The sequence below is a fragment of the Triticum urartu genome, chromosome 5A (genome assembly GCF_056163025.1).
Source record: "Triticum urartu cultivar PI428250 chromosome 5A, HENAU_Tu73, whole genome shotgun sequence".
Lineage (NCBI taxonomy): Eukaryota > Viridiplantae > Streptophyta > Magnoliopsida > Poales > Poaceae > Triticum > Triticum urartu.
Window position 1 is genome coordinate 209,322,089 of NC_141877.1, and position 10,883 is coordinate 209,332,971.

Sequence of the window (10,883 nt, forward strand, 5' to 3'; positions counted from 1 at the left end):
ATAAAAATGTGGTTCATATCACCTTGGAAAATAAATATGATGAGTCATTGCCTATTTCTTTGTACGATAACTGAGTTTTGTATATGATGAAGGGAATGGGATATGATACTCTCCCTAGCCCGTCGTTGTGCGATGGTCGTGGGCAGCGAGCGCCATTTGAAAAGGTGTTGTCCCGAGAACAACTCGAAGCTCTACACGAGGGCCAGCCTTTGAAAGAAAAAAGACATGGGCTAGGCTATCAAGTCTGTATGACCTCTACTGAATTTGTAGACCCAACTGAGGCATCCCCACAAATGGAGGAGGGTAATCAGCCAACTATTGATGACTTGGAAGAAATAAATATCGGGAGAGCCGAGGATCCTCGACCGATTTTTATTGGTGCACGTCTGTCCAAAGAAAAGAAAGAGGAATATCGGAAGTTCCTTTCTGCAAACAAAGATGTTTTCGCTTGGACTTATGAGGAAATGCCAGGCTTGGATCCAGAGGTAGCAGTGCACCGGCTTGCCGTGCAAGACAATGTTCCCCCAGTGAAACAAACGCAAAGGAGATTTCGACCTGAGCTACTCCCCAAGATAGAAGCTGAGGTCGACAAACTTATAGATGCTGGATTCATTAGGGAAGTTAAATATCCTAAGTGGCTTTCCAATATTGTTCTAGTTAAAAAGAAAAATGGTCAAATCCGTGTGTGTGTATACTTTAGGGACTTAAATAAAGCATGCCCTAAAGATGATTTTCCTATACATATATCTAAAATACTCGTCGATGCTACCATGAACCATGAAATATTTTCTTTTATGGATGGATATTCTGGAAATAATCAAATAAAAATGGCACCAGAAGATGAAGAGCTACCGGCTTTCAGAACACCCAAAGGCATATTCTATTATAAGGTCATGCCATTTGGACTCAAAAATGCAGGGGCGACATATCAACGAGCGATGACTATAGTTTTAAGATGGGTTGTCATATGTAATCGTTGAATGTTATATAGATGACATAGTAGTAAAATTAAAACGTGAAGAGGACCATATGAAACATCTTGCAATGGTTTTCGAGCATATGAGGGAACACAACTTGAATATGAATCCCATGAAATGTGCGTTCGGGGTTTTCTCCGGAAAATTTCTTGGTTTTGTGGTCACAAAGAATGGCATCCAAATTGACCCAGATAAAGTAAAAGCGATCGTTAAAATGCGACCACCCACAAACCTACATGAACTAAAGAGTTTCCAAGGTCACCTAGCATATATTCGGAGGTTTATCTCAAATCTATCAGGAAGATGTAAACCTTTCTCACGTCTAATGAAAAAGTGTGTCTCATTCGAGTGGGACCAAGCATGCCGAAATGCATTCTTGGACATTAAAAAATACCTTATACACCCACCTATCCTGGGTGCACCAGTTATGGAATGTCCTCTAATCTTATATGCGACAGCCATGCCTATGTCGTTGGGAGCTCTTTTAGCACAGAATAATGAGTCCGGAAAGGAAATGTCCCTATATTACCTTAGTCGCACCCTCGTGGGGGCTGAGTGAAACTATCCGGACATGGAAAAGATATGTCTCGCATTGGTGTTTGCAGCACAAAAATTGCGCCATTACATGCTAGAGCATACTGTACACCTCGTATCGAGAGCAGACCCTCTCAGGTACATCTTAAATAAAATGGTGCTTTCAGGTAGACTGGCTAAGTGGGCGATGTTTTTGTCACAATTTGATATAAAATTTGTGCCACAAAAGGCCATGAAGGGGCAGGCGTTAGCTAACTTCCTAGCCACACATCCAATACCCGATGATTTCCCCATATATGATGACTTCCCGGATGAAGAGGTGTTCACTACATCAGTTGCTAGTACATGTTGGCAAATGTACTTCGACGGCGCATGTCGACGGTCAGGGGAAGGTGCCGGAGTCGTCTTTGTGATGCCAAGCGAAGGGATAATCCCGTACTCATTTACCCTAACTTCAGCAGTTTCAAATAATTTGGCTGAATATGAGGCTTTGATTATTGGGCTTGAATTAGCTCTGAATATGGGGCTAGATTCACTCAATGTTTATGGTGACTCTCAGCTAGTGATCAACCAACTACTGGGAATTTACATGGTAAAGAAAGAAGAATTAATGCCTTACTTCCAACGAGCCAAAGTGCTCATGTCCATGTTTGCTGATCTAAATATTCGGCATGTTATAAGAAGTCAGAATGAAAAGGCCGATGCCTTAGCGGGTTTAGTCGCTAGTATGTCATCAACTTCACATCAACTGATGGACGTTCGTGTTGAAGAATGCAGAATCCTACCTATACTCGCCGAGGAGGAGGAGACGACGACATTGGTTGCGATGACTGCAGAGGTCTACGAAATTGAAGTCAGAGACTGGCGAAGCCCTTTCCTGGAATACTTGCTCCATGGATATTTACCTCTGGACTCCGCAGAAAGGTCTAGAGTTCGAAAAGGTCAGTTCACTATACATGCATAAACGATACCCTATATAGACGTTCCTTCGAGGGCATCCTCCTCCGCTGTCTAGCAGGGAATGAAATTTTGGAAGCCTTGAATGAAGTGCACGCTGGGGTGTGTGGGGCGCATCAATGTGGCCCTAAGTTATATTATCAATTGCGACATCTTGGTTACTATTGGCCTACCATGTTTGACGACGCCATGAAATTTGCAAAAAGGTGTCACGAGTGCCAGGTACATGGTAATTTCATACATCAACCCCATGAGCCATTGCATCCCACAAATATTGCATGGCCATTTGAAATATGGGAAATGGATATAGTAGGACCTATTAATCCACCATCATCAAAGGGGCATAAATTTATCCTAGCTGCCACCGATTACTTCTCTAAATGGGCCGAGCTTATACCATTTAAAGAGGATAAGGGAGAGCACGTGGAGCACTTCATAAGAACACACCTCATATATCGCTTCGGAGTTCCTTCCCATATCATGTCTGACAACGGGGGACCATTCAAAAATAAACATGTCGATAAATTATGCTCGAAATTCAAAATAATTCATCACTATTCTACGGCTTATAATCCGGCAGCTAATGGACAAGTGAAAGCTTTTAATAAAACCCTATGCAAATTGTTAAAGAAAGTCGTGTCTAGAAATAAGCGTGAGTGGCATGACAAACTTCTTGAGGCCTTGTGGGCTTATAGAACCACGACACGTACACCAACTGGAATGACACCGTACTCCCTCGTATTTGGAGGAGAGGCAGTTCTGCCGTTAGAGGTACAAATTACCTCGCTTAGAGTTGCTATTCAGGAGAAACTTTCTGAAGAAGAGGCCATAAAATTACGCCTCGGCGAACTCGAAATGCTCGAAGGAAAACGCCTTCAGGCATTACAAAATTTTGAGGCGTACCAGGCTAGAATGTCACGTGCTTTCGACAAGCGCGTTAAAAGGAGATCATTCAAGCAAGGAGACCTAATGCTCGCCGTCATCCGTCCAATGAATGTTACACGCCGTATGGGGGGAAAGTTCGAGCCAAAATGGGAGGGTCCCTACATCGTAAAGGAAGTCTACTCTAGCGGCGCATACAGGATAATTTCTCCTGAAGGCCAATATTGTCCGCCACCGGTAAACGGGAAATTCCTTAAGCGTTACTATGCTTGAGTAAAGACAAAATATGTGTATATACTCCATACCCTCAAGAGTATAAACTGGGGCACACAAAAAAAACTCCAACGACCTACGAGTATAAACTGTGATGCAAAAGAAAAATCATAAAAAAATGTGTGTACATATATACTCCATACCCTCAAGAGTATAAACTGGGGAACGCAAAAAAAAAACTCCAACGACCTACGAGTATAAACTGTGATGAAAAAAAAGAATCATAAAAAATTGTGTGCACGTATATACTCCATTCCCTCAAGAGTATAAACTGGGGCATGCAAAAAAAAACTCCAACGACCTACGAGTATAAACTATGATGAAAAAAAAGAATCATAAAATATTATGTACATATACACCCCACACCCTTATGAGTATAAACTGAGGCACATAAAATGTTACTCCAATATCTTACGAGTCTAAACTGTGGTGTAAAAAGAAATGGCTCCAAATTCTCATGAGCTTAAACTGGTGTACAAAAGGGCAGTGTACATAAAAATATAAATAGATTTGTAAAAGATAAAAAAATTGAGCAGTGAAATGAAGTAATAAGGCTTCAAGCAGAAAAAGTGTAAATAAATAAAGGGTTTACCCAAGCTAGCTCATGCCATTAGCACGAAGTATCCATACCACACAGAAAGCCGGGCTGTACGAATAGCATTGCATAGTCCTTCAGTACACATGAATAAATCGCACACAAGTATACGCGAATGGTGCTACTGGTGTGTGAGAAAATACGAGAAAATGGGTGTACCAATTGGCCGCCTTATGTAAGTCTGAATAGAAAATATAAATAGACAACATGTCTAATTTATTAGGAGCAAAAAAACTCAGTTGGACTTGGAGCGCCAGTCCTTCAGACTTCCGATAATAGACTCGACATCATTCTCCAGCGTTGATATCTTCCCTTTAAGAGCCTCCAGTGCCTCTGAAGCTTTCGCATTAGCCTCGAGCAAATCTTCATGCAGCATCTTGGCTTCAGCCTGCTTGGCGGAACGGTCCGACTCCAGTTGCCCGACCCTCTCTCCATATGTAAGCAACTCGGCATTAGCTTCTTGCAGTTGAGCGGAGAGGGCCTCCACACGCTCCTTCTTCTCAGCATGTTTCTCCAGCACAGATGACATCTCTGCTGCTGAGGTTTTCAAAGATGCTTCAATTGATTCAGCCTTGCTCTCTGCTGTAGTAACAAATTCAGACTTTTGCTTTGACTAATCCTCAACTGTTTTGCGGGCTTCCTGCACTGCATCTGAGATCGAAACAAATTTTTCCCAACCTATGCGGACAGCGGCAATCTGAGGAGCAGTATCACCAACCGGAAGCACAGATCGAACTGCCTGGAAAATGTCACGACATTGAGAATCAGTTAATGTAGGGGTGTCTAAGGCTTCAAAAGCATTCTTCAACACCAAATCGATGGCATCCAGAATTGGCTTCGTAATGGCAGAAATATCCACGGGTGACACTGAAATATGTGTCCTCATTCCTTTGCCTCTAACAAGATTAGAAGCTCCTTCTGTACCACCTTGCAATGTAGAAAGAAGTAAAATTAATAATCTTGGAAACGATGAATAATAATGTCAAAGAGTGGATAAGAGCTGTATAAATCTACCCTGTTCAGAAGTAGACAAAATGTTTAAAACATCAGCGCTCGGAGACAAGTTTGAGTCCAAACTTTGTGAAACAAGGGGGGGATTAAGACCTGAGCTTGATACACCATAATCATCCACATTTAAATTATCTAGATCACCTAGACCATGATCAACCTCTCCACTAAGTATGCCATCGAGATCCACACTACCAAGGTCAGATATGTGGATAGGTCCATCCAATCTAATGGGACTGGAATCATCCTCTTCGTTTAGAGTATCCACCTTCCTTTTAGTGAAAGGCCTCACATCTTCACTTGTAGAGACGAGGGCAGCATCTTCCCCGAGCTCGTGAAGTGAGGGATCGCGAGAAGGACAATCAACAATATCCATTTTCTTTCGCTTCTGTAGAAAGAAATACATGTTAACAAAATACAGGAAACAGGAAGTTGATGTCATAAAACGGGTTAAATCAAGTAATAGTTATTTAACTCACATGTCGGGGTTTCATAGAAGGTTCATCATCCGAAAGAAAATCATGTAAAATTGGATTCCAATGATCCGCAAAAGCCTTCTCCTCTGCCTCGATTTTTTCAATATAGGCCTTTTGATGACTCACTAATACTTCCTTTATGAATAAGAGATCATCCTCTGAAAGAGTACATGTGGGGTAAAGCTTTTTTCCCCTTTTCGCACACATGCTTTTCCTCTCATCGTACGGGATTTTGCCGCACATATTGCCAGACTTGAGGCTATTCAAGATTGTAGAGTGTGGATGTGCAAATTTCCTCCACCAGTTGGTCCAAGCCAGAGAAGCCCTACCTACATAATTAGTGCCAAGGGCATGCTGGATATCCTTTTGGACTGGGTGCAGTAAATGTGACCAGTACGCATACGCAACACCAACATCAGCTTCAGTTAATAGTGATTGCAATGGGTTGTATGGAACCTGTTGATCTAGCTTGAACTGACGAGCTACGCGATCTGGGTGATAGGGTTCGGCTGCACATAGGTCGATGGACTCTGCCGAGAACCTCCAAGGAAGCATTCCCCGACGAATAGAAATGGCAAAGGACCTTTGTAGTTGATCGACCCCTGTCAGGTTGCGCGAGGAATAGGGGCACCATATAATATTATTATGGTTTTCCAAAAACTCATGCGCGGTCTCCGGGGAAAAGACCTTGGGTGGTCAGAACATGGTGCTTAGCATAGCCAGTTGCATAGGAAGTCTCTTCGGAGAAGGAAGTTTTTCCCCTTTGCCTTTGGCCCCAAAAGCTTTCTTCAGATAAAGATGCATCCATCCAATAATATAGTGGATAGACAGAGGTGTCTGTTCAAAGGAAGGCCCAACAGGATTTGTGCTGATACGACGAAGAGCAAGATATAGGGAGGAAAGCGCAGGGGGTGCCAATGATATCTTCCGCCCTAAAGCAATCCAAGACGCCATGACAAGGACGCCAGGGCGAATAAACGGCCCTTCACCAACGACCACAACGCAGCAAAGCCAAAGCGCGACAAAAGCTGTGACATACATACGACTTTTACGAAGACTGGCGGATGGCGAAAAATCAGCCCGCTTGTTGTGGAAATAATCACACCAAGCCTGGAAAGTAACAATTTTTTCTTTATGCTTGCTTTCGGTGGAAAGAATCTCCCACACATCCAAAATATCAAATAAAAAGTTGGGGTACAAGAGTAATGAAGGATTTAACTTAGTGAGTGACGGGATATATTCTTCGTAGGGTTCGCCAACTATAGGCAGCCCAGCCATAAGTAATATATCAAGCAAAGTGATGGTGCGTTCGCCAAATGAGAGCATGAAAGTATTGGTTTGAGGACTCCACCTCTCTAGTAAAGAGCGGAGCAAAGAGGGGCTGACAGAATAATCGCAAAGGGAACAATAAATGGCGCCACGAATGTAGTCCGTATTTTCTTCGCCCCCTTGCAGATTAAAATAATGATTGTTTAAGACCTCAACACCCCATTGAGTATAACCCTTTAGACGTTTGACATACTGTATTTCATGATACTCCCAGCCCAATTTTTGTGATACTATCCTGGTCCCTAAAGTGAAGTCTAGATCAGCTCTAGGAATGGGTGCCATTGGATGGTAACACAAGGCGTGAAACGAATGCTCGGAATGCCATCCATGGAGGGAAGAATCCAAAGTTCCCCGTGGTAATGTTGAATGGACAACTACCGGGTTAGCCAATTCATGAGTTGCTGGCTCACACAACTGTTGTTTAGCTAATTCGGATAGGGTCAACTGATAGGAGGAAACCAAAGGTTGACCATGCGCCATCTACATACACATATATGAAAATAAAATCACCGGCGTGAATTGAAATAAAGCGTTTCTGAAAGTTAAACATAAAAAAGGCTCTATATGCATTACCTGAATTTTCAGGGTGCTCGTTCGTTTTCAGTTAATCAATGAATAACTGAATGCTTCCTGAAAAGAAGGGAGCATAAGTAAAAAAAATACGCATGCTCATGTAGGTTAACTGTGCGACGGTCCAAGTTCATACAGAAACTTGCCGGGACGCCAATGATGAGAAAATTCAACTCTGTTATATAATGGCACATTTAATATCTTATAATCCCACATTTGTGCGACGGACCAAGTCACGAAGACTTGCCGGATTGTCAAATGGGAGACAAGTGGATAACAACAGTTTATATAATGTTTATCTCTATAGTTGTGCGATGGACGGGCAAAAATCATAGCTCCCAGCACGCCAACTATGAGAGAGATCCATGCCAAATATATGATAATATCTTAAAAAAAGGATTGTTATCGCTCTAGGCTACTGAAAAAATATTATACAGGTATATCTGGCCTCATGGATGTACGACGGACCAAGTTCATATAGAAGCTTGCCGGCACGTCAACCATGAAACGAGAATCTACAAATATATTATAACATCTTAAAGTTTAAAAAAAATTGTTCTAACTTCAGGCTACTGAAATTTTTGGACATGTATATTTAGCCTCATGGATGTACGACGGACCAAGTTCGTATAGAAGCTTGTCGGCACGTCAATCATGAAACAAGAATTCCTATAGATCTCAAGTATGATGACAGTAATTAGACAAGATGAACATCGTAACTAGTGGTCTGAAAGGATACTTATAGGAGACAGGAGAATCACGACGTCACTGACCTTAAGCCCAAAACACATCTGCCTCTACTAAGATCAGCGGATCCAATCGAAACTTGTTTCCTCCTGAAAAAAGGAGATTAATAGGATTATTAGATTAAGAGGAATCTTAAGAAAACAAGGGAAGTAGCAATGCGTACCTGATGGCCGGAAGATCTGAGTTAGGCTAGAGGCAGCCCAGTTGTACGCAGGAAAAATAGTCCTGCTGGTTGATGACGTGAGGAAAAGAGAAAAAAAGGGTGTAGACTCCTGCTAAAACTGCACTTATATGGCGACGAGGCCGGCCGCTGATAACAACTTTCTAGTATTGAGTCCTTATCCGATTAAGCAATCCTAACAAACTTTCAAAGCAGCGTACCACATGTACGTGAGGCTAATATCTGGCCGATGATTTTTTTGAATAAATAATAGTATATGCGTACGCCTCCAATGCTATGCCAAATATTAGAAATACGCTCAAAAAAATAAATATATGCATATTTTCGAGCTCTGAATCCGAATATTAATTAAAAAATGCTCGCATTCAGATCTCGAGGGGCATCTGTTGACACCGATTTTGGCCGAAGGAAATATAGTGCGATTAAAACAAATGAATTACTTTAAATGGTGAAAATGATAAAATACACCATTGAGTGTAAACGACCAGGGTGAATTTGCACCGCTTAATACAATACAACAGACACACAAAATAAATTAATAAAAAGAGTCTATATCTGGAAATTTTGCAAAGTGAATAAAGATCTCCATGAAAAATTTGTCCCGACTAAAATCACGCATAACTTCCATCCATGCACGCCGTCACCTACGGCGGGTGTCAAATACCTACATAAAATCATAATGTTTTCGAAATATCCACCGTAGGGTAAATGCGAGGCCTATTCCATCGATCATGTGAAATATCAATGCGGTGGATAATATAAGACACGCGTCGGTATATATATATATATCTAAGGAAATAAGAAGAAAAGGCCAGGCCATCATATAATTGTCCATGAAAGAATATTTGCATATATCTTTTTTTATGGCACGACAAAGAAATTGGAAAGAATTTTCCAAAAAAAAGAGAAAACCATTTCAATTAGTCATTACCAGCTCATTTATACAAATGTCTACGTACATGCATGCATAGTGGGTGAGACTAATTTACAAGGTGGCAATGGATCAGCTAATCATCACAAGCAGTCCAAGCCCAAAAACTACATGGGCTAATTAGGCTAGTGGCCGGTTCAAAGCTTGGTCAAAGAGTAATTAATTAAAGGAAGGAAATATAAAAAAAGAAGCATGCAGGGACTCCCACGATTACACGAATGCATGCCACGATCAGAGAACATGGGCGTGCGCCAGAGAGCCTCCGCTGCTCTCCCCACACCTATAAATATAGGCATTTCTAGGCGTACAAGGAGGCCCCTTATCTCGGAGGTTGGACTGCTCATTCTCTCTTGTTCTGCTGCTGCTACACACATATACTGCTACAAGAAAAATTTCACACACACATACGTGAGGAGAGGGAGATTTGGAGGAGTTTAGCAAGAAGGTGAGATTCATGGTTCTCTCCTAATCCCATTGCTTCTCTGATTGGTGATCTTCCCTATGCTTGCTCAATCTTTGCTATTGGTTTGGTCATATTGACATGAGCCAAGTAGCTTCTCCCCATATGATGATTCTTGATTTGGTCACATTGACACAGATCATGAATTCTTTTCCATGTTGCCCAATTTTTGCTCTTGGCTTGATAATATTGACATGAGTCAAGTAGCTTTTTTCCTCATATAATGGTTCTTGATTTGGTCATATTGACACAGATCTAGGACTTTTCTTTAATTAGCATGATCCTTGCTTTTTCCTCCATATGATGGTTCTTGATTTGGTCATATTGACACAGATCTTGAATTTTTTTTCTCCAAGTGACGTGATTCTTGATCTTGGCTTGGTCATATTGACACATCCCAAGTGGCCTTCATCCTCCACAAAGTTGGCATTCTACTCTTGGCATGGTCATATTGACACATGTCAAGTCGTATTTTCACCATATTCAAGAGCTCACTCTTGGCATGGTCATGTTGACACATGTCAAGTAGTATTCTCACAAGTTTAATATCTTACTCTTCTACTCTTGGCATGGTCATATTGACACATGTCAAGTAGTATTTTCACCATATTCGAGAGCTCACTCTTGGCATGGTCATGTTGACACATGTCAAGTAGTATTCTCACAAGTTTAATATCTTACTCGTGGCACGGTCATATTGACACATGTCAAGAGGTATTCTCACAAATTTGATAGTTTTTTCTTGCCATGGTCATGTTGACACATGTCAAGAAATACAAGTTGCATGATGAGTTCCTCTGGTTTGGTCATATTGACACAAATCAAGGTATTTCTTCCCTTATGTAGAGTGAAGGCTTTGTTCTCAACAAAATCACGGCAAAGGTATGACTCGGGGAAAATCAACATAAAAAAATGAGGAACAAACTATATATTATAAGATGCATATAAAAAATATTGCAAAAC

General features: G+C 41.4%; 1 protein-coding gene, 1 long non-coding RNA gene and 1 pseudogene across 2 annotated transcripts; 1 reads left to right on the top strand and 2 right to left on the bottom strand.

The window, feature by feature from the left end:
- The first annotated feature begins 2,262 nt into the window (after window positions 1–2,262).
- LOC147970811 (uncharacterized) lies at window positions 2,263–3,623 on the top strand. The gene is made up of 4 exons (XM_087523643.1): window positions 2,263–2,452; window positions 2,560–2,656; window positions 2,774–3,015; window positions 3,157–3,623. Exons 1-4 carry the CDS (start codon window positions 2,263–2,265, stop codon window positions 3,621–3,623), a joined length of 996 nt encoding a protein of 331 aa, XP_087379769.1.
- Window positions 3,624–4,263: 640 nt separating this feature from the next.
- On the bottom strand, window positions 4,264–5,612 carry LOC147970812 (uncharacterized; annotated as a pseudogene).
- Window positions 5,613–5,711: 99 nt separating this feature from the next.
- On the bottom strand, window positions 5,712–8,588 carry LOC147970813 (uncharacterized). Its single transcript, XR_015603267.1, has 3 exons — window positions 8,512–8,588; window positions 8,375–8,437; window positions 5,712–7,661 (listed from the first exon to the last, which is right to left on the bottom strand). It is a non-coding gene; the product is annotated as an uncharacterized LOC147970813 (long non-coding RNA).
- Between the last annotated feature and the right edge of the window lie 2,295 nt (window positions 8,589–10,883).

Excerpts from the sequence above, each read along its gene's own strand:
- LOC147970811 (XM_087523643.1), top strand. The coding sequence starts at position 2,263 with ATGGACGTTCGTGTTGAAGAATGCAGAATCCTACCTATACTCGCCGAG. Across the intron at positions 2,453-2,559 it reads AAGGTCTAGAGTTCGAAAAG|TGCACGCTGGGGTGTGTGGG; the intron begins GTCAGTTCACTA and ends CCTTGAATGAAG. Across the intron at positions 3,016-3,156 it reads ATGCTCGAAATTCAAAATAA|CTTATAGAACCACGACACGT; the intron begins TTCATCACTATT and ends AGGCCTTGTGGG.